At 35.9% G+C, this 25,533-nt stretch overlaps 1 protein-coding gene across 1 annotated transcript in view; it reads right to left on the bottom strand.

Annotated features, from left to right (window-relative positions):
- LOC150096084 (cathepsin B-like) overlaps positions 1 to 25,533 on the bottom strand; it is a 61,217-nt gene that overhangs the window by 19,212 nt on the left and 16,472 nt on the right. The window contains exons 6-7 of the mRNA XM_090409592.1: positions 13,354 to 13,470; positions 1,307 to 1,435 (exon numbers count right to left, since the gene is read on the bottom strand). Of these exons, the coding sequence (XP_090265718.1) occupies positions 1,307 to 1,435; positions 13,354 to 13,470 (246 nt within the window). The remainder of the gene's footprint in view (positions 1 to 1,306; positions 1,436 to 13,353; positions 13,471 to 25,533) is intronic.

Below are 25,533 nucleotides of genomic sequence, written 5' to 3'. Positions count from 1 at the left end.
AAGGTTGTGAACTTACAGCACATTTAGTAGCGTGTGTGTGTGGGGGGGAGGGGATAAGAATACATAATTTGGGAATGCTGCTCTGGAGACCAAACAAAGAGCCCAAAGTCATCTTCCTAAATATTTGCAAACATGCATGCTACACTAGGATTTGAACCCACAGTCTGTTGGATGGACAGCAGAAATATTTGCTGGGCAAGCCGAGCTTAGCAACAAACTATTATATATAAGGTGATCAATAATTTCCAGATGTAAAAGCAATGCTAAGTTTTATTTCTCTCCCTGGTCTCAACTCCGTATGCAGTGTACATCAGATTCCCCTTATAAAAACAATCACTAGCTGAGAAAAGTACTATCTTTTTAAAATGTGGTAGAAAATACCATAAAAAATATACATGTTATGTGTATTTCTGTTGAGTTTTTTTATTTACTTATGTTATAAATTAAAGATTCAAAGAAATTATATTCTGGGTTTCATCCTTTATCCAAGTGTAAGCAAACAAAGTTTGCATGTGAAGTAACTTCAAGTGGGCTACTTGTATATAGACGTTAATGACTTTGCATCATTTGCCTTAGTATCCCATAATGCAAAGCACATATCCTTACGGACAAGTATAATGCTATGCATTATGGGAAGGGCCAGACTGGTTTCAACCTTTACTGAGGTCTCATCAGTCGGAACCAGATCCAGAAGTCTTACCAAGGTTGAAGTAATGCAAAGACCTCGATCAACGTCAAAATCTGTCTGGGTAGTGGCCCTTCCCACAATGCATAGCATTATACTTGTTTGTAAGGATATGTGCTTTGCATTATGGGATACTAAGGCAATTGATGCAAAGTTATTAGCATCTATATACAAGTACTCCAGTGGTGAAGTTGCTTCATGTGCAAACTTTCTTTGCTTACACTTGGATAAAGGATGAAACCAAGAATATAATTTCTGGCATCTTTAATTTAGGTGTACTGTATTTCAGTGGCTTTCAAATAAGTAACAATTAAAAATGTGTTAACTTTTCTGTTGAGTTCATTTTTTCTTTAAACTTTTTCTAAGAGTAAAATAACAATTACTAGTAATAACAAGTAATAACAATAATTACTTTTTAGTATGATTATTCTTAATAATGAAAATTGTTGCTTCATTACTGTCATCTCTGTTTTAATGTAATATATATCCATGAGTAAAGTTAAGCAAATTTTAAATCTTCTAAATCTTGTTATTAATAATCATGAAAGAATTGCAAGAGAGTTATTTACAGATCATTTACACATGATCTGTAAATAACTTAATATTTGCAAATTCATTTACCTTTATCACCCCAACCGTCATTCCAAGAGTTGGCTACTAGCCAGTATGGGAGATTGTTCTCCGTTCCCCAACCAAGAATACGAATTGCATGTCCACCAAGGAGAGTATCGCTGTGACGCTGGTAAACACCTAGCAAAATATTATTAAATTAAGTTAGGCATCAAAAATAATGAATTCATTTTAAATAATCAAAACCATATTTAAATGAATGGAAATCTGTAACAGATATTTAATGATAATAGAAATTTTCAATATGATCCATAAACATCTGTTTATGGATCATATTGAAACCTTTTCATTTAAATATGTTGATATTTTTAAAAAATATCCTTTTAAAGGGAGTTTAGAAAGATCTCAATCTTGGCTTAATATTAGCTAGACATATGGAAATTCAATCAGAATGAGCTAATCATTTGAAACTAGACAGTGTGTGTTCAGCCTCTACAGCTCAGTCAGCATAGGTGAAGCCCTTTGGTCGAACGACCTGGGTTCAATTCCCATCAGTGATGTGAGGAACCTTTATCTGGTCTCTTTCAATGAAAGGTGATTTTTCACCCTTGGGGACGAAAAACCCAAGTTTTTCATTTAAATATATATATATATATATTTATTTATTTATTTATATGGCATATGCAAGGGGAAGGGGGCAGAGATCTTGAAAGTTCTGATAAACACCAAAAACAAAAGTTATATTAAAGCAACTGATATAACCACATGAATGAACATACTAGTAGCAGAATTATGAAGGTAACTTATTTTCTTATATTCTTATATCCTCGTATGTTCTTTCTTGTGGTTATCAATCAATATCAGTTGCTTTAATATTATTTTTTGTTCTAGGTGTTTATCAGAACTTACCAGACTGTCCAGACAACACTCATCATGGAAGGCCCATCTTATACAACACAAATTTATCGTATAACTCCTTAAACTCATTCATGTTCACCACTATCAAGCAATGAATTCCATGGCCCATCCACCCTTCATGCAAAAAAAAAGCCACCTTTTCAACTTCCAGGGATGGCCTCTTCCTTGTGCTTTGTTGTTCTAATATATAAAAAATATCCCCAGTTTCAGTCCTATAATTACCTCTCAACAGTTTAAATGGTTTGATCATGTCATCCCTTTCTTCTGTCCATCAAACTTTGTATTTTGCATGCCTTCAGTCTATCCTCATAACTTACATTGTACAGTTCTGATATCATTTTTGTTATTATTATTATTATTATTATTATTATTATTATTCAGGCCTCCATGGAGTCAAAAGACTCATCATGGGAGGTCCTTCCTAAGAAACACAAAGTCTATCAAGACTCATCGAGGGGAGGTCCCCCCACCCCCTAAGAAACACAAAGTCTATCATACCACTCCTTGAACTCATTGACCGTTCTCGCTCTCACCACTCCATTTGGCAATACATTCCATGGTTCAACCACCCCTCCATGCAAAGAAACCACTCCTCACCCTTTTGCTCACAGTTTCCTTTGTAACTTCCAGGAATGGCCTCTTGTCATCACTCCTTCCCACTGTTCAACCAAGCGAAAGAACTCCCCAGTGTCAACCCTGTAACCACCTCTGAACAGTTTAAAAGTCTCAATCATATCACCTCTCCTTCTTCTATCCACCAAACTCTGCAGTCCACATTCCCCTCAGCCGATCCTCATAACTATCATTGTACAGTCCTGAAATCATCTTTATTATCCGCCTTTGTACCCTTTCCACAGTTAATTTATCCCCTTCAAATCTGTCTGTCTACCTCTGTGCTACCCCCCCCCCCAAGGTTAAATTAATCCTCTTCAAATCCCATTCACCAGATCTGAGCACAATAATCCAGATATAGTCTGATCAGAGCTTTATCCCTATTCTTATCTCTACTCAAAGCCCTTCTTAGAATGAAGCAATTCCTCTAGGTTATCTCTGAAGCTTTGCAATATGCCCCTTAAATCTAAAATTTTTATTCTCTATCACCCTAAGATCCCTTGCCACCTCCACTTTGTCTAGTAGAGGAGGCAAGGGATCTTCACTATGTAAACTCCCAAATTTTATATAGGAGTAAAGCAAGTGAGTAAGAAATGGCACATAGTAGTAAAGCAAGTGAGTTCCTAGAGTTGATTATAGATCAAATATTTAGACATGTAGTGAAAGTAATGCAAAGGACAAAAGGTATATGATTTAGTAACAACATCTCAACAGACTATAACAGAAGAAGGTTCCATGTTGCAACGAACTATGAGAGCAATTATATGGATCTGATATTGGAGTGCAAAAGCAGATACAAATTTCATTGAAGAAAGGAGATGTGTGGAAATACACATCTCCTTTCTATGATAATGATGATTACAACAGACATAGTAAACCTAGGAAGTAGGATTGTGACCTACCGTGCAGTATGGTAGGTGGGGTGGATAAGTGAATTTTGTGGCCATATTATTATTTTTATTACACCCTCCATGGAGTCGATTATTATTATTAATGAATGAATAGAGTCATATGACTCACTTTTGGCTAAAATACATATAGCCTAAGGCCACAGCATGCAAGAGATATAGTTCCAGTGCAACATTAACCCAAACAGTAAGACTTTAATTACATTGGAAGTGACTGAAAGAAGCAGATATGTAGAGTATACTTTCAACAATACCACAAAGACATATTTTAGAGAGTTTTTTTTAGAGAAGGTGGGGATGGGAAGGGAATTCTTAGTGACTGTCTTGCAGGTATTACAAATCTCAATTCCAGATTTGGAATATTTGAAGATTTTATTCCTACGCTGTGTAAAATCTGAATTTCAACTGAAAGTAGCCAAAAAAATGCATGAGATGGATACTTCTGATTTTTTAATATGACAATATATATATATATATATATATATATGTAAAAAAGGTTTAATGACTATTACCGAGAGAAAAGATGACAAGATATATTTAAAAAAGATACTACTAGTTTACTAGTTTCGTTACATGAACATCCTCAGGTATCACAATCAAAGAAGTACTGTATATAAAAAATTACAGAGACTTAAAATTGTGTGTGCATATATATATATATATATATATATATATATATATATATATATATATATATATATATATATATGTATGTATGTATATATATATATATATATATGTGTATATATATATATATATATATATATATATATGTGTATATATATATGTGTGTATATATATATGCACACACAGACACACACACCATCTACCAATAATTGTCTGAACACCCCTGTCATTTGAAGTTATGAAACATTCCAGGTTTGCTAATAACATAAAAACTGGTGTACAGATAGTAGGAAGCAGTATTTCATTGTAGCAGTTGAATACAGGTAGTATGGCAACACAATGTGAACTCAGTGACTTTGAGAGAGGTATCATCATGGGCTGTCAGATTGGTGGTATGTTCATACATGCCATTACCACTCAACTGGAGCATCCAACAACCAGAACATCTCCAGAACAAATGGAGATGTTCTGGGCATGGCCAGCCCTACCATACAAGCGAACCAAGCATCGCTTCAAGTGGCAAAATATTGGGGGTGCAGATTGATTTGAAAATATTTGGAAAATTCCGTTGTGTTGGCTGCTGAGCAAAATCAGCAAAGATATTCAGCTGGTAAGCGGGTGAAGACGTTTGGATATGTCGTTTGGAGACATCAGTCTAAAAAGCAAAAAGAAAACTGAGCGTTTCCTTTTCCGTGTCTTAACATTCTCTCTCTCATTGTTTTCTTGAAATAATTTCTCTCACATCCTCTGATTTTTTTACTGACCTCTTAACAAAGTTACCGAATGGTGACCATAAACGAAGGTTTGAGTCACTGACAACCTTTCCCTTTTCTCCGGTTAAGGGATAAAACGAAACACTGCTTTTAATAGCTTCCAGATGTAGAAAACAATATAGAGAGGGATACAAAGTGTGGGGTTCGTGGAAATGTTTTAAGAACATTTCCAAACACTTTCTGCAAAAGGGAAGCATTTTTAGGAGATTAGTCTCATTTGGCCTGTAGTTCTCACAGCATCAGTAGTGAGAGTTCGTCTCTAGTTATTTGTGGTTGCATAATTCGTGTGTTTAATTCAAGACGAATCAAATCATCTGATGATTTACTTTTGTGATTTTACATTAACTAGTTGTTAAAAAGTTAATTTTCCAAAGCAGTCAGTTTCAACGATATCATCAAGGCCGTATTTGTTAAATAAAGTTAATTATTTAATGGTGTGGAATTGTTCTTGTTGTATTTCCGATCTTATTAGTAATGTTTTTCTGAAATATATAAGGCTCAGTGACCTTAAGTAATTTGAAATCTGTATTTAAATTAAGGGGATATTAAATCCCACATAGTTTTAAAACCGAATAAGAAACTCAAAGATTGGAATCAGAGAGTTTCTTGCCGAATATAGTAAACTATAAAGTATCGGCGACCACTGTCGTGAGCAAATGCAAGTGACCCTAGCACGTAGTGCAATACCGGAAGTCTCGCAGCAAAGTCGGTAAATTCTGATCGCTATTCTTAGGTATTTTCCATAATGTAAAAACACATTTCCTAGGAAATGTATGATTACGTATAATTTATAATAGATTTATGTTTGCTTTTTGATGAATTAATTGCACAACTCATTAAAAATAAACTTAGTAGGAAGAAAACAACTTCATCAGAACTTACCGATGCAATTTTTATGGAACTTGAACTATTATTGCCATAAAAATATCTAATGATATTACAATAATATTCAGCTTTATATTATATTTTGATTTAATTATAAATCAAATTAATTATCATAAAAAATTAAAATGCTATTTCTACTTTACAGTTAAACAAAAGATGCATGGTCGTAAAAAATTATCGGGTGCCCAATATCGCAAGAGAAAAGCTCAGATTCAATTAGAAATGAAAAGCAATTAGGGTCTTTACAAAAATTCTTAAAAGAAGATCCATCTTTGAGAGAATCCATAATAAGTAAAAATATGGTCCTCGAAGACAAGAAAAATTAGGCTTCTTTGTATATGTCTACGGGTGAGGCGGATAATGTGATCAATTCTATTCTTGGAGATGATGGAATCATTGATAATATGTCAGATCCTGCAACCTGGCCATCTGTTATCACAGATTCATTTAGATTAGAGGCAGTTTTAAAAGAACCAACAAAGCCAAGAGCAGATATTAATTACCCTAAAGATAAAAACAACCGACAATTTACAGTTGCAAACGTCAAAAGGAAGCTGAGAAATGGAGAGGAGATTAATAGAATGTGGCTTGTTTGTTCACCCATTAAAAATGCAGTATTTTTTTTTTTTTGTAAATTCTTTAGTTTGACAAAAAATTTTATTACCGAGGATGGTTATAATGACTAGAGAAATTTGAGCCAAACCCTTAAAGAACATGAAACCTCATCAGTTCACTTTGAATCACATAAAAAATGGATAGAACTCAAGAAAAGGGTTTTTAGTAATAAAACATTAGATTCATAGTTGCAAACCAATTTGAGTGCTGAAACTCTTCATTGGCAAGGAGTATTAGAAAGACTATTTGCTATAGTCAAATTTCTTGGCCATCAATGTCTCCCATTTAGGGGCTCATCAGACAGATTGCATGAAAGCAATAATGGTAATTATCTACAATCAGTAGAGCTGCTGGCAAAATTTGATTCCATCATGGCAGAACATCTGCAAAGAATAAAATCAAATGAACTCCATAATCACTATTTAGGGAAAACTATTCAAAATGAACAATTAATACAGCTAATGTTTCTGGCAGTGTGAAATAAGATATTAGAAGATTTCAAGCAAGCGAAATATTCGATAATTGTTGATTGTACACCAGACGTAAGCAATATTGAACAGATGTCAATAATAATACGTTTTATCAACATCAATCAATGGGCAGAAATTTGTGAGCACTTCCTAAATTTTATTCCGGTAGAGAAAACAACTTCATCAGAACTTACCGATGCAATTTTTATGGAACTTGAAAAGTTAGATATTCCCATAAGTAATATGTGCGGCCAATGTTACGACAATGCTTCAAACATAATATATTATTTGATAGTATTTAAATATTATTCGAATATTCTTCAAATAATATTATTTGAAGAAAAATATTATTCGATAATTGTTGACCGTACACCAGACGTAAGCAGTATTGAACAGATGTCAATAATAATACGTTTTGTCAACATCAATCAAGGGGCAGAAATTTGTGAGCACTTCCTAAATTTCATTCCGGTATAGAAAACAACTTCATCAGAACTTACCGATGCAATTTTTATGGAACTTGAAAAGTCAGGTATTCCCATAAGTAATATGTGCGGTCAAGGTTACGACAATGCTTCAAACATGAAAGGCAGACATTCGGGTGTTCAAAAAAAGGATACTTGGTGCAAATAATCGAGCGTTTTTTGTTCCTTGCCATGCTCACTCCTTGAATCTTGTCGTCAATGATGCTGCTAAATCATCTCATATCACTGTTTCATTTTTTAGATTAATACAAGATATCTATTTTTTTATGAGTGGATCTATGCTGGTCTATTTTAATTATAAATGTTGCTAACTTAACTTTAAAGCCATTGAGTGAAACTAGTTGGGAAAGTAGAATAGAGGTGATCAAACCTTCCAGGTTTCATTCCGGTGAAATTTATGATTCCCTTTATGAAATAAGTCAAGATTCATCCTTTGATCCAATTTCTCGACATGAAGCAGAAAAATTGGCAAATCAAATGAAAGGTTTCTGTTTTATTTGCAGTATTGTTGTCTGGTAAAATATTTTAAAGACCATTGACATAGCCGGTAAGTATTCACAGGAAGAAAAAATATGCATTTCTCAAGTTGTTGATATATTAAAATCGACCCTAGAAACCCTAAAGAAATGTCAGTCGGGCATTGCATTTGACGAATGTCTAGAAGAGGACAAAAAAATTGACACTGACCTAGAGGTCCAACCATTTTTCTGCGTAAAGAATCGTATTCGTCCCTGACGAAAAACTTTTAACTCTGCTCCTGATGAATCCCTAATTGATTTGAAGATGCAATTTAAAGTAAATTTTTATTTTTATTTCTATGACGTAGTAATCATTTCCGTAGAAGAAAGAGTTATCTATTCAGTTTTCTATATGATGTAAATAAATTAAAAAACTTTTCTAAAGATGAACTTTTAAAAAAATATTTGGATCTACAAGCAGCATTAACAGACTCAAATGACATCAATGAGACTGTTAGATGGTTTGGAAATGCTAGAGGAAATAACAGCACTGTCCCCTTTAATAAAATCAGATTGGATACCATTAGATGTGTTGCAATTCATTTTGCCAAATGATTTTGCTCTTAATATGGCAGTTGCATTGAGAATAATGTTAACTCTCCCAATAACTGTAGCGTCATGTGAAAGAAGTTTCTCTAAATTAAAATTTATTAAAAATTATTTGAGATCAACTATGTCTCGAGATCAGCTGACAGGACTGGCAACTATCTCTATAGAGCACGATGTTCTTAAAAAAATCAAATTTGAAGATCTACTTCACGACTTTGCATCTGCAAAAGCCTGAAAACAGAAATTCTTGTAAATATATATGTGACTTTTACATTGAATTCAATGTAACTATATTCAATTTTTTTTTATTATTATTAGTGACATTTTAATCTTATTATTATGTATATTATTTTTTTATATCAAACCTTTAGATTATTAAATACATGAAAATTCAGAACAATCAAAATGTAAGGTTTTTCATAAGTGAAAGCATGAAAAAAACCTTGTAAAAATGTAAGTAAATTTAATATTAAATCTCTGTAACCTTTAAAAGGCACCCCATAGACTCTGTGCTTGGGGTGCAAAAATACATTGGGCCGGGCCTGGTTCTGGTATCACTAGTGCAGGAAATCATCCAGGGCGACTGCCGAAAATGACTGACAGGAACAGGATGGTGTTAAAACAGGCGGCATGCAAAAACTGGCTACATCTGGCACAGACCATCTGTGATGAGTTCCAGAGCACCAGTATCACCATGGTGAGCACTAATACTGTATGAAAAGAACTCTATTTACTGTGTTTCCATGGAAGAGCAGCGGCACACAAGCCAAACATCACAACAACGAACAAAGTGGCCTGTTTCAAGGGTGTGTGAACTGGATAGATTGACCAGTGGAAAATGATACTCTGAAATGATGAATCAAGGTTTGCTTGTTTCCAGTTTGATGGCAGGGTATGGAGGCAGCCTGGTGGATGCTTGTTACCACAGTGTGTTGTACCCACAGTAAAGTTTGGTGGTGGAGGAGTAATGGTGTGGAGGTACATTCAGCTGGTTTGGAGTTGAACCACTGGTCGTTGTCTGTGGTTCCATGAAGGCAGCTCAGTACCTTTAAATTCTGGATAATCAGGTGCTGCCTACACTGTGGAGTTTTTATGAAAGGGATCTGTGTTACTATCAAGACGACAGTGCCCCATGCCACAAAGCTGCAGTTGTTATGGAATGCTATGAAGAGATGAGTGTTAAACGACTGCCCTGGCCTTCGCAGAGTCCTGACTTCCCATCGAACACCTGTGGGATGAATTGGAGCAGCAATTCAGGTCCAGAGCAGCATGTCTTCAATCTGTTGCTGAACTCAGTGATGCTTTGATGGAGGAATGGAGACAAATTCCACCTGATATCTGCCACACATTGGTGGGAAGATTCCTTCAAAGGGAACAGGAGGTGATCAGAGCCAGAGATGGACATACCCGATATTAGGGTTCACCTGCTTGTATCAATTGTAAATTGCTAAGGTTTCCAGACAATTATTTCCTTCCCTCCTCTTTTACCTTGCAGTGTCAAGGATTTTTCTACACTTTCTGCCTCTGGCAATATATATATATATATATATATTTTGCCAGATTAAAGTCTTAGAAAAGACCAGAAAGAAGAGCACATTAAATTAAAGATTACAGAACAAAAGTGTCAATCTATGATAACATTTCAATTTAGCTCCATAAGGGTTACAATATCAAAGTAAGCAAGTTTCCTTTGTGTCTACATCACTCACTGCACAGCAGTTTCAGTAATACTAAAACATAAAACTGCAATAAGAAATGTGAACAAATAAAACAACATAAAACCTCTTATCATATAACTAAAACTTAATTTTAAAGCCTTTGAAATATATACAAATGTCCACGCGGTTAGCCTAGTGGCTATGCGCTTCGCAACCATATGCCTGGGGAAGGAGTGTCCTAGGTTCGATTCCCGTCGGTGACGTGAGGAGCTGAAGGATCTTCCTCAGCCATAGCCAAGTTAGCCAGTCTTGGGCGTGGACAGCAGGGTTTTTCCCCCAGTTTATTCTGGGGTTTTTCATCCCACAAAGCAGGCAAACTGGCCTTGAGAACTCAACACTACAGGCCATAGGATACACCGGGGCATAAGGCTGACCACCTTATCCTGTAAACGGAGTGAGGTCCGATGATCAATGGACCCTTGACACCGCAAGGTAAAAGAGGGTATAAAGAAGATGATGATTGAAATATATACTAATACTGTAAAAAATTATTGTAATAAGTAAATCATGGGTACTTAAGGGTCAAAGCTGTATAACTAAGAGGAGACCTCCACATAGCCTTTAAAGGAATGTGGAGAACTGACCAGGGCTTCTGACCTAATGTCCAATCTTCATCTTGTGATGCACCCTGTTAGGTATCTACCTGGATACTGAATGAACGAGGATGGGGCTGGCAATTTGTGATTTAGCCATCCAAATTGTATTCTTATGGACTTAAACCACAATGTAAAATGATGGTACAACATGACAGAATTTCATGCTGGCGTTGTTTAATGCAACTCTCCTGGTTGCATTAAACAACACCCCAATTGTCTTCACTAGGAAGCCAGGGTGAACAGTGAAATGTCAGCTACTGGAACAAATCCTGAAACACATCCCAACTCAACATCACCAGAGTTCAAGATTGGTATACGTATAGCAGAAGAATTGGATAAGTACCAGAACAACATAATAATCATAATAATAATAATAATAAATATAATAGGGGTGATTGAAACAAAAAAAACAAAAACTGATGAGATCTTTCTAAGCAATAAACACAAAATGTTATATTTAGGCAATAACAATCACAGAAAAGAAGGAGTAGCTATAGTATCCAACACTAAATACAGGACTAATATCTTCTTGAATGGCAGGCAATATCAAGTGGAGTGATGTGGGCAAATTTCCGAATGAGTAACTGGACGATGGAACTTATTTGTGCCTATGGATCCACAAAAAGTTCTACTAAGGTAGAAGTGGAGGAATTTTTTGAGGCTTTAGAGAAAGCAACTGACACAATGAAAAAGGAAAAATTGTCCTTGGTGGAGAGATTTAAATAACAGAATAGGACATGACTGTCAGACATACCGCAACATTTTGGGAAAATTTGGAGAAAACAGCAAAGCTAATAATAATGGCAAATACCTGTTGGATTTCTGCTCAGGACATGGATTGGTTATTACTAACACAATGTTAGTAATAACCAATCCATGTCCAATCCAACATAAAAAGGTGCACAAATTCACATGGAGAGAAAAGCAAGGAATAAGAAAAGTCCAATTAATTATGTTATTGTTGATAGTTATGTTTTCTCACTGGTGCAGGACACTAGAGTGTACAGAGGATTTGAAATTGGAAGTGATCACCATTTAGTCCTGAGCAGGATAAAATTGAATTTCATATTGAAAAGAAAAACATGTAAGAAAGTTTTAAAGCAAATAAAAGTTGGGAAGCTCTCAGATGCAAACTGTAGGCTAAAATACACAAACATTATTCAAGAAAAAATTAAAGAATTTGAAAAACCTTGGAGATTCAGGGGAAAGTCCTGAAGAAAACGTTGATTGATTCAACCAGAGAGGCATGTGGTAAGGTTGTCTGCAAGGATAGAAAGAGATAGAAAGATCAAAACTCCATGGTGGACATAGAAAGTTAAAGAGGCAGTGATGGAAAAGAAGAAAGCATATCAGATGTTCCTGGCAAATAAGTCAGCTTGTGCTCTTAGAGAATACAGAGACAAATGTAAGAAAGCTAAAGTCCAGACTTTGGTAAGAACATAGAAAATATATATCAGGAAGATGACAAATTCTGGAGGCTGTTGAAAAAACTCAGAAATGGAGGAAAGAGTGCTACAAAAAAGAATTAGAGATGATAAAGGTGACATGAAAACTGGAGATGAAGATATCCTTGATGTATGGAGTAATTATTTCAAAAAATTACTAAAAGAAACAGGCAGTGACATCACAGTGATAAAAAGTACTCAACTGGCATGCAATTGGGAATACATATCCATACTTGAAGTAGAAAAAGCCATCAAAAGCCTGAAATGTGGAAAGGCAGCGTGAGTAGATGATATTCAACCAGAAATGTTCAAATATGGAGGTATAAAAGTCTTGCAGTGTCTGCACTGCATAGTGCAGAAGGTCTGGACAGAGGGACAAATTCCAGATGATTGGAATAGAGCTCTCATAGTACCAATATATAAAAAGGGAAATAAAACTGAATGCGAGAATTACGGAGTTATTTCCCTACTGAGTGTTCCTGGTAAGATTTATGCAATAGTACTTGAGAAATAGTTGAGAAGGATTGTGGAAGGAAAGCTTGGTGAAGTGAACAAGCTGGATTCAGGCCAAATAGAGGCTGTCAGGATCAGATTTTCACTTTAAGACAAATAGTTGAGAAATATTGGGAATATAACAAGGATCTGTATTTAAGTTTTGTAGATCTGCAAAAGGCATATGATAAGGTACCAAGAGGAATGCTCTTCAAAATACTACAGTTATATTGGGGCATTATATCAAGCAATAAGTCAGCATTTAGAATTGAAAGAAGTACTGGAAGATGGTTTGATGTTAAATCTGGCTTGAGACAAGGATGTACATTTTTGTTGAATTCAGTGTAAAAATATGGTCAATTCAAACAAATAAATAGTGTCTTGATTTTACATAGAGTTGAATAAGGAAATTCATAAACACAGTGACAAGAGAGAAAAAAAAGCTACCAGAATGAAATAATACAAAAAAAAAAAAAGTTGTACTCACCTGACTTGTAATTTACAAAATCAGAATAAACTGAAAAGGCTCCTTCAACAGGTCCATTTTTATAAATTTCTGTTTGTATCTGTTGAACATCACTGGAAACAGAATATGAACTCTTTCCTATTGAACAAAAAATTAAAAACATCGTTCTAAATTATGTGAAACTTTAAATGAGTACGGTTAACTCTAAATGAAAAAGGATGCAGGAGTTTAAGATTGTGGCTTTTGAATGACATTCCTTCTTTGATCAGTGTTGGCTTCCATCCTCTCAAATAATATCTCCAAATGAGTAAACTAAGCAATTTTGATTTTAAAGTATTATTTTTTAATAGTATCAGATTTTTTATCAGCTTTAAGAAAATAATGAAATGGGAAAAAAATCACCTGAAAAAAAAGGGCTTTGACTGTACAATACTGTAGTTGACTCACACTATAGTAAACATATAATAAACTAGAGAGAGTCCTATAGATAGACACAATCTTCTAAAGAAAATTCACTATAGCTAATTAACCAATCTAATAAACTCTTCTTGTAGTTGACATACATCTACAAGTTATGTAAGTTATACATTTATAAACAAATTTTCTATAGTGAGTGCCAACTGTATCTGGGAAGAACATTCTTGGTAAAAAAATAAAAATAATTTGTAATTGTACCAGTTTACTAGATTCATAAAGCTCGATTTCTAGCTATAGAATACAAAATTATTTATTATTATTATTATTATTATTATTGGGAGCGTCCATAGCTCAGTCAATATAGACAAAGACCTTTGGTCGGAAAGACCAGGATTTGATTCCTGTCAGTGACTTGAAGAACCTTTATCTGGTCTCTTTCGACTAAAGGTGAGTTAACCAGTTTCATACAGACGTAGAGGGTTTTTGTCTGTATGAAACCGGTTAATGTTTTTGTCTTCCTTGCCACAGTATATTTTATGGCTACAGTCATAAAATATACTGTGGCAAGGAAGGCAGTGGGAAACCACCTTGCTCATAGTCATCTCCCTAGTATGGTAGCATACAGCTACCCCCACCAGCCATATGACTGAGGGAATAAGATAGGATAGGATAATTGTCAATTATTATTATTATGGACCTCCCATGGAGTTACAATACTCATCTCAGACAACACAAAGTCTATCATGCCATTCTATTAAACTCATTCATTGTTTATACTCTAACTAAAAAAAGCCACTCCTTACCCTCTTGCTCACCACTTCTATCTGTAACTTCCAGAAACAGCCACATACTCTTACTTCTTCCCCTTGTTCTACCATATGAAAGAACTCTTCATTGTCAATCCTGTAACCACCTCTCAGCAGTTTAAACATCTCTGCCATATGACCTCTCCTCCTTCTATCTGCCAAACTCTGCAGTCTGCATCATTCAGTCTGTTTGCATGGTTAACATTGTACAGTCCTGATATCATTTTTGTTACCTGCCTTTGCACCCTGGCCAGGGTTATCTTATCCCTTTCAAATCCTGGCAACCAAATCTGAACACAGTAATTCAGATGTTGTTTAATCAGGACTTTGAACAATGAAATCACCACTCTTCTATCTCTGTTGGTCAGCAGCCTTCTTTGCAGCAATTCTCTGGATTAACTTCACCACCTTTACAATATGTCTCCTAAACTTCAAGTTTCTATTAATCATCACCCCATGGTCCCTTGACTCCTCCACTTTCTTTAGTACAGTTCCTCCAATAGATTATACAGTTTCCCTCAATGAATCCCAAACTTCATGACCATGCATTAAACTGACCACTATTCATTTTTCTCTTTACAGTTTATTCAAATCCTCCTGAAGGGTTACCACATTGGCACTAATACTAATAACTCTTCCCAGCTTTTCATCATCTGCAAACAACTTAATACTTCCATGCAATTCATTGACAGTATCACTGATATAAAAATTAAAACAATATGAGTTCCAATACTGAGCCTTGTGTAACGCTATTCATTACCTTCTGCCTCCTGATACTGCTCCCTCATACATTTATTATTATTATTATTATTATTATTATTACTATGCACCTGCAGTCCTAACACTCATTGTGAGAAGTATACATTAACCATTATTCACACAATGCCTATCATTATTATTATTACCCCAAGGCCTAATGGAGTTAAAGACTCATCTGGGAGGTCCTTTTATCACACACACACATCTCATCATACCGTGTCTTAAACACACTCAAACTCCCTGCAGATACCACACGCTCAGGCAAGGCATTCCAATCATTCACAACTCTGCACGAAAAAAACCTGCCTCTCACTCCCCTACTCACTCACATCCTCTTTATACAGTTTCCAGGGATGACCTCTGGTTCTCCCCTGATCTCCCACTATTCTCTGTAGAACTTCTCCACCATTGATCTTATAACAACCCCTTACCAACTTGTAGGTCTCTATCATATCTCCCCTCTCTCATCATATTTCTTTTTACACCCTGAGGTTAAACTCATATTTTAAATTCATTCATTAAGTTTAAAATATACCCTTTATTCTACCTTTTCCTTCCCCCACTTTATCATGTATGGAAAAACTTCCATATCTATCCTATAAAAATCCCTTATTAACTTATATGTTCCATCATATCTCCTATTTTTCTTACTAATTCAAATTTGTAACTCCAAAAAACCTCGATCTATTGTTACAGGAAGCATTCAACAGATGCCATCATCTTCTCAACTTCCTCATTCACTAGGAAGCATAGGTAACCAAATCTGAGTTTAAATACTTCAGATGTTGTATCAAAGCATTATAAAGAGACATAATAAATTCCTTATCCCTCTCTCCTCAGTGTTTTTCAATATCAGAGTGATTTTTTAAAAAAATATATTGTCTCCTTTTGCAATATTTACCCTGAACTTCAACTTTCTATCCTAATCATCATCCTAGAAGAGCATTTTTCTATATCAGTATATTGTTTCTACATAAATTTTTACTATTTCTATGTCATCAGTATTACATTATCATTCTATAACAGTATTTATATAATATTTGATCTGTTTTTTCAAAAGAAGGCAGAAATTGAATAAAGAAGTACATCCATCAAAATTAAGCTTGGCCTCACATGCAATTAAATAGAAATAATGAATTATTGAAAATTTTGATATGAAAAATTGTTTTATATCCATCCATTCCTGGTATGACACAGTAATAAAGATGATGGGATGAAATAGCTAGCAATATTATTATTATATTACTACATATATTTCACACACGTTTCTTTACTTCACTATGTACCTCTATAAGTATTTCATATTTCTATAGCAAATGTTTGTATGGACTAGCATCAATAATTCTTCCACTCTATCTGTTGAAACACATGCAGTTACCACACAATGTCCCTTCACAGTTCAACTCCAAACTCACAGAATAAGTCTGTTTTCCTTCTCCTTCATCCCTGCTATACAATACTAAAGTTCACTTATTAGAAATACATCTCTCTCTCTGACATTTCAAGTTCCTTAGTACTGAACGAGAGTTTTTGCTCTCTTAAGGTTTCTACCTGATCTTTGAGGAGAACCAACTAGTTCGAAACAGCTGTCAGATCAGTGAAACCTTATCAAAATGGACCAATAAATGGTGAATATATAGACACTTGGGTAGTGCCTATATTTCTATGTGGTCCATAGAGATATAGGGTGCCTATATCTCTATGTGGTCCTTAGGCAACTCGTGAATACTAGGCAATGTATTTCCGGAAGCTCTCTTGTCACCTTACGAAACTTGCATAGTTTCTACATTTGGCTCTAAAATAATGCTGGATCTAATATCCACTTGACTTATATAATATTATTTATTTATTTAAATTAAGGGGATATTAATTCCCACATTGTTTCAAAACCGAATAAGAAACTCAAAGATTGGAATCAAAGAGTTTCATGCCGAATATGGTAAACTATAAAAGTATCGGCAGATACTAGCATAAGCTAAAGTGAATATAGTTTACTATATTCAGCATGAAACTCTTTGATTCCGATCTTTGAGTTTCTTATTCGGTTTTGAAACAATATGGGATTTAATATCCCCTTAATTTAAATAATGTTACATCACCGAAATGAAGCCTATTGGCTCTTTATTTAAGTAATTATTTATTTATTTTATTTTTAATCAAACCCATCCATGAGAAGTTGGTCAACCTATAGTTGATCAAAAAGAATTTAAGGACTCATTGAGGGAAAAAACTTCCTTCTAGGTTGTACAGTGCCTCTCCTTGAACTCATTTCACAGACATTTCATTGATGATACACTTTTACTGCTCCCACTAGCAGCTTATTTCACTCACTGCCAGCCTGGTTGGCTGAGTGATTAAAGTATCTGTTCTTCAACCAGGCTGTGGGTTCGAATCCCACTGTAGGTTGAATGTTTGTGATTGTCTTTAGGTGAGAGATGAATTTCATCACCTGGTGTGTGAGACCACTGCCCAGCTTATCTGAGGCTTCAAGTGGCTTGAAAAAGTTGTGTGTTTGGTCTCTAGATCAAAGTTTCCAGACTTTGTAAAAAATAAATTAAAAAATACAAAAATAGATATAAAATTAATAAAAATTAAGGGAAAAAATCCTTAGCTCACTCATAGTACTAATGTATTAGAGATTACATAAACCTTTTGTGGGTGAGATCTATATTAAAAAAAAAAAAACTCATCATACCTCATTTGTTTCCTAACTGCTATGCCATTATTCAGATTCTGGCGATGCCCTTGATTTATCTCTTCTACTATCTGCCATGAGCTGTAAAATCTGCCTTGCATGTATTCTGTAAGACCCTTACCAACTGTATGTGTCTATTATATCTCATTTCCTCCATCTGTTTCTCAAATTAATTTGAAGCCCAATTCTCTCAATCTATGTATGCAAAATTTCAAAGGCAAAGATATTTTTGTTGCCCTCTGCTGAATTGCTTTTGACTGTCGCTCCATCTCCAAAGAACCAGACTGCCATATCTGATCGTATAGCGTAAGAATAATGGCTTTGATAAGATCAGAAATGGTCTTATCAAAGCCTGCAGAGGAAGAATAATTTCTTTATTTTTACAAAGATATAGCAATTAGTACTACACATAAGAAGATTCAACATTCTAGTTCAACATCCAAAGTCAATCACAAACCATAGTTTTTCCCATCCACAAGAAGCACATATTTAACTATTACTACTACTGATAATTCCATTATAGGCAGTTGTTAACATGTTAGTGTATTTGTAGTATATATGTACTCTTCATAAAGTTAGTTGTCATAATGTAGTGAAATGCTGAGTTGTGTAGTTCCAGGTATACAGGGTGTTCGGGATAAATTTGACAGTTTCGTAAGGAAAAAGAAAATCTTCTTTGTATCTATTAAATTTAATGAATTGACAAAAAAACATTACAGGCAGAGTTAATTACAATACTATCAACAAGATTTACTCAAAATAACCACCATTAGCATCGATCACAGCTTCAATTCTGCTTCGGAACCTCGAACAAGCTGATGCTACAGTCTCCCTGGGAAGGGCCGCAAAAACTGTTTTAATTTTATCCATTAACTGGGCTTTTGTATTACTGGAAGTGCGATTGGTGTCTTTTTCAACTGCGCCCCATACAAAATAATCCATGGGGTTAAGGTCTGGGGAGTTTGGAGGCCAAACATTTGGACTGGTGAAGTCGTAGAAATTTTCAGACAACCATTTTTGACTTTTCCCAGAGGTGTGGCAAGGGGCCGAATCCTGCTGCCATACATACGGCCTACCATTGGCTACCCTTGTTATCCAGGGCTTGACTACAGTTAGCAACTCCACGAACAAAGCCCGAATTCCAATGCCAGGGTTCTTCAACACCTGTTCCTGCAGATTTGCGAGGAATTCTGCTGTACGAACGCAATCAGATCGTCTGCTAGGGATCTTTCTTCTTGCTACATCCTCGTAGTCACCATTGCAAGTCTCTAGTTCATGCCTGATTGTTTTTACTGTATTCAGGGAGCATTGGGCAGCAGTCGTAATATCCTTATTTTGATGGCGGGCACGAATCATCATGATACAAGTTATTCTCTTCCATGATTCAGGTGGGTTCCAGCTATCCATCCTTTCTGACATCTTGTATATGAATGAAGAAGGGTCCAAACTTTTAAATGAAGAGAAGTGTGTGTTAATACATGTAACTTACGGAAAAATATAATTAATTATAAATATGTCAAATTTATCCCGAACACCCTGTATATATATATATATATACAGTAAAACCCCATTTTTACATTCCTGCAATTTACGTTTTCCTGCATTTTACGTCATTTTCCATTGGTCCTGTCTTAAGGCCTATTCTTACGCTATATTGTTTTCCCACCATTAACAACTTGATGTGGATGTTATTTCCCGTGCTTTGCGATTTTTTTCTCGGGGTGGCAACTCTGATTTTCGAATCGATTTCTGCAGAAATCCACGAGCTACTGACAATTTAAAATTACTGATATGAAAACTTCACGGTTTCAATCACAGTACGAATTGATACCGTGAAGTTTCATATCAGTAATTTTAAATTGTCAGTAGCTCGTGGCACCCATAACATGTTGTGATGTGATTTCACATTCACAGTGCTGTATTGAAATCATGAACAAGGATCATACAAAACACATTCACACTTCTACCAAATAACAGTTGTTACTCGTGAATATTAGATATCAGTGAATAAACCGCATTTCTTGAAATATTGCTTCACTAGCTTGCAGTGTTAGTCGCAATTCAGAAACACATGGTATATTGCAGAATTTCTGCTATGTAATTTAGAGTGTGATAGTTGCTGCGGTGGATGATCCATGGAGAAAAAAGACAGAAAATGTATTTCGGTAGAAGAAAAGATGGCAATTCTGCGACATGCCAATTCTTCGGGCATGCCCATCTACATGATGTGTAGATGGGCATGTTGGAATGTGTGCAAATAGCAAAAGATCTTGGACACTCCTTGTCCACTTTGAACAAGGAGGGTCAAAGTGGACAAGAATTTAACTCAATGCAAAGCAATCTGGCGCTGTGTCAAAAAAACAAAAACATATATGGACATCAACATATGATGAATTGGATAAACTTGTGGTGGAGTGGTTTGTTTCTACGAGAGCACCAGGTATTCCAGTCGATGGTACTATACTCCGAGCAAAAGTTCTTGAATTTGCTGCAAGGTTGGGATTAATGGTTTTACTGCATCAATAGATGGATTGATTTTCAAGACTCGTCACAATATTGTGTATAATCAAGTGTGTGGAGAAAGTAATAGTGTTGCAGGGGAAACTGTAAACCAGTGGAAACATGAACTAAAGACTATTATTCAGGACTACGAACTGAAAAAATATTTTCAATGTTGATGAAACTGGGCTCTTTTATAACATTCTGTCAAGTAAAACATTGTGTTTTAAAAGAGAGAAGTGTCATGGTGGAAAACTCAGCAAGCAGAGGGTAACTGTTTTGCTCATGGTCAATGCTCATGGATCAGAAAAATTACCTCCACTGGTAATTAGTAAATTTAAAAATCCAAAGTGTTTTAAGAATGTGAAAAATCTGTCCACTAAGTACGATGCCAACAGCACAGTATGGATGACCAGCAGCATCTTCACATCCACCATGCATGCTCTGGATGCTAAAATGGGGACAAATCACTGCAAAATACTACTACTGCAAGACAAATATAGTGCACACCCTGAAGATCTGTAGTTTAGAAACATTAGATTACTGTTCTTTCCCCCCTAATTGTACAAGTGAGCTTCAGCCATTAGATCTGGGCACCATCATGCATTTAATTGGAAATATAGAAAACTGTTTGTTGAAAAAGCTTTGTTTATTCATGATAATGGTATGGACCCAAAACAAATGACCATATCAATCCTTGATGCCATGCATTGTGGCCAAAGCATGGTTGCATGTCTCCTGAAACCATATTCAACTGTTTCCGGAAGGCAGGAGTTACGTTTGTGGAAGAGGAGGAACAACTACAGGAGGAAGAAGAAGATATGTCAGAGCCAAACAACTGGTATGTGATGGATGAGTCTTCCTCATTTCAGGACTATGTTGATGCTGATGTGATCACATCAATGGTTCGAAGTGTAGAAGACATCCTTTCCAACCACCTTGGTTAAGAAGAAGTAGTTGAAGAAGACTGTGATCAAGAACTTATCGTCCCTACTAGTAAAGAAGCAATGGAAGCTATCTCTGTTTTGAGAAGGTATATTGAAAGTGCATCAGGAGACGATGGGGCATTTAATGCCTTATACACTGTAGAGAGGCAGGTGGAACTTATAAGAGTGCAGAAAAAGCAAAAACAATCAACAATTAAAGATTTTTTTTAAATAGATAAATGTATTTAATTGTAAATTCATTTATTTTCAGTTATTAAATTTTGTAATCTAGTATGTAGAGTCACAAACTAGCAGTAAGTCATCTTTTTAGTCTTTTTTTAATGTTTTTTACATTTCCTGCTATTTACACTTTTTCCATCAGTCCCCTGGAAAGTGTGAAAGAGGGGTTTTACTGTATATGTTTTCAACATAAATGTTTCTATAACCCAATACAGTCGATAGAACAAATGGGTGGTCTATTCTTCATCTTTTTCAGTGGCAAATGTACCCATCACCCCTCTCCTTGAGCACATTTCACAGAAGATGCACTTTTACAAGACTAGCCTTATTGACTGAATGGTTAAGGTATCTGTTCTCAAACCTACAGACTGTGGGTTTGAACCCTCTTGTGGGCTAATGTATGTGATTGTATGCATTCACTGCTTAATAGAAGCTTAAAGTGGCTTGAAAAAGTTCCATGTTTTGTTCTAGGAACAGGGTTGCTGGACCAGGTAAAACTGAGCAAAAAGTGAAAAAGCTCTCCCATAGTATTAACTATAGGTTCCCAATCTTTCATCGCACAAAGTCGCATGAAAAAAAATAATAATAATAAATCAGCAAAGAATTATTCATACTCCTTCAGGTTTTTCCCACTTCCAGACAATGGGAACCATTCACAGTAAGCTGCTAATCTCTCTTTTATTATTATTATGATTCAGGCCTCCATGGAGTCAAAAGACTCATCGTGGGAGGTTCTTCCTATCATACCACTCCAAGAACGTATTGACTGTTTGTGGACAAATTTGAGTACAGTAGTCTAAGTGTAGTCTGTTCAGCACTTTATACAATGGAATGGCAACTCTTTTATCTCTGCAGGTCAGCGTCCTTCTCAGTATGAGGCAATCCTCTGGGTTACCTTCACCACCTTTGCAATATGTTTCCCGAATTTCAGGTTTCTATCAATCATCACCTCCAGGTCTCTTGTCTCCTCTACTTCTTCCAGTACAGCTCCTCCAACAGAGTATGCTTCCTCCCATCGATGTATCCCAAACTTCAAGACTTTACATTTTGTTGCATTAAACTGACATCTCCATTCATTTACTCATTTGTCCAGTTTATTCAAATCCTCTTGCAGGGCTACCACATCTGCACTATTATTAATAACCCTTCCTAGCTTCATATCATCTTCAAACAACTGAATATCCCCTGCAATCCACCGACGATGTCATTGATATAAAGGTTAAACAATACAGGTCCCAGTACTGAGCCCTGTGGGACCCCACTTGTAACCTTCTGCCTCCTTGATACTGCTTCACCATACACAACTCTGATACCTATCAGATAGCCAAAATCCTGAATCCAGTTGACTAAACTCATGTGCTGCAACTTAAATATCAGCTTATCATGTTACACCCTGTCAAATGCCTTTGTAAAATCAAAAAAAAAAAATGTCATAATATGCCTTTCCTACATCAACTGCTTTTGTCACTTTATTATAAAAGGCAGTCATACTAAAGCAACAGCGCCCCTTAACAAATCCATGTGGACTCTCACAGATGACATTACCCTCATCTGCCCAACACTCTGTATGGCTCCTCACTAATTTCTCCAAGATCTAACAACTACTGATGAAACAGAAACTGGTCTATAATTTGACACTTCCAGTCTGCTACTGCTGTTATGCAACAGCACTATCTTACTCTCCTTTCACTCCTTGGATATCTTTCCTGTGGCCAGACTTTTATTGAAAACCAGGTCAATGGAGCTGTCAATTCTTTAGCACATTCTGTCAAAGCCTGTGACAAAATTCCGTCCACTCCCACTGCTTTATTGACATCCAGAGTAGTCAGTATTCGAAACACACTATCCTCTTGCACTTCTAAACCTTGAACCTGCTGTATCCCTCCAGTATTAAAACCTACTTCTCAAGGATGAAATACTCCAATAAGGTGTTCATTGAACAACTTCGTTATGTCCTCTGCATCAGTCACTCTATTACTATTTTTATCCCACAATGCCATTCTTCCACAATCATTTCTTCTCCTACTTACTGGCCACATATAGCTAAAAAATTCCAGAGGATTTTCTTTGAATCTTAGGGCCAATCTCTTCTCATATTTCAGTTTTGCCTTACTCACCATACTGGTCACTCTCCTGACCTGCGTCTTATATCCTTCATATATCTGCCCTCCACCTCTCTCCTTATATCTCTTCCATAATCTATTTTTCAACTGCAGTTCCTGTTTGATATTGTTTGTCATCTACTTTACACCAAATTGTGCCCTCTTCTTCACTTTATGATACAGTGGAATACAGCATACTATATCTGCTAACAAATATTCCTTCACAATTTCCCAAGCACTAATGATATCCCGCCCTTCCAATTCCTCCCTCCATGGAACTGCTCTGACTTGATATCTAAGACTATTATAATTACTGCCTTATAATTCCACATACATTCCTTTCTCTTTTATACTCCTGCATGTCTATTTATCTTCCAAGTCAAAACCACATGGTCATTCTCTCTAACTGGGGTAGAGATGCCATCTCAGTTTTATTCAACTCTTCTGATGCTATGACCAAATCCAAGACTCTTGAGCCTCATGTTCCATCTATTACATGTTGTCTAAGACATTTTTCCCTCAAGAATTCTAGAAATTCCATGCCCTTATTACTACATGCAGTTTCCTCTTCCCAAATTATACTGCTGTAGTTAAAATCTCCCATAACAATCATTCTTCTTGTACTTGCCAAGCTCAACTGCCTAAACATCTCCTGCTCCTCACCCTCTCTGTTCCTTTGCTTGTAGCAACACCCCACTAGATATCTTTGGCTTGCCCCACCTCTACTTCACACCATATGCTTTCAAAACCAAAGCCTCCATTCTGAGAGGACATAAGTCATCAGTTATCATAAGCAGTACCTTGCTACTTCTATTCCTGTTATTATATCATTTTCCGTTAACCACGTCTCAGAGATCCCAATAATCTTTGGCCAGGCTGATCCCATCAGCCCCAACCAATTTATCTCCTTTATTCTGAATACTCCTGGCATTAGTATAAAGAATAAAAATATCACTGTTTCTATACTTATCATTATTCCCCTCCAAACTCCACTGGGCTCAGTATTACCTGATGCATCCCCCCCCCCGCTTCTCCCAGCACCTATTCCCACAAGAGGCCATCCCTGCTCCCATCCACCCTGATGGAAGCAGGTATGATATAAAATAGATATCTATTTTATATCTAGACTACAATGTGCAAATTATTCAATTTTGGCATAGTGAATTACAGTTCCTACAATTATAATTTTTTCCCCTTTTTTGTCTAGCCACTACCTAAAGTAGCTTAAGTTTCCTTATCAGTACTGTGGGCATGGAGACAGTAGGATCCATACATATATGGGTACATATGTATGGATATGTGGATACATATCTTTAGATAGGATATGTACTATTTTATCTAAATTTATATGTTCAACCAAAAATTCCATGTTTGGTTGAAACATTCTGTATATATACTCATATATGAGCCTCCTTAGCTCAGTCAGTATAGACAAAGCCTTTTGGTCAGAAAGACCAGGGTTCGATTCCAGTCAGTGATGTAAGGAACCTTTATTTGCTGTCTTTCAATGAAAGGTGAGTTAGTCGGTCTCATACAGAGGTAGGGATTTTTTCATTTCCCAGAACAGGCAAACCAGCTCTGTGAACACACACGGGCAGCAAGGAGTGGTGACCCGGTTGCATTAATTAGCTGTAAGCCTCCTCAGTAGGTGAGGGGGAGGACTCAACCTGCCCTTGGATAGGATGGACAAATAGTATGATATGATATGATGATGATGATACTCATATATATAAGCATAAAAATGAAATATATAAAAA

The sequence above is a fragment of the Typopeltis vanoorti genome, chromosome 19, assembly GCF_054136105.1.
Source record: "Typopeltis vanoorti isolate ZY-2024b chromosome 19, IOZ_Tvanoo_1.0, whole genome shotgun sequence".
Taxonomy (NCBI): domain Eukaryota; kingdom Metazoa; phylum Arthropoda; class Arachnida; order Uropygi; family Thelyphonidae; genus Typopeltis; species Typopeltis vanoorti.
Note: the sequence above shows the minus strand (reverse complement) of the source record. Positions and strands in the feature narration are given on the sequence as shown.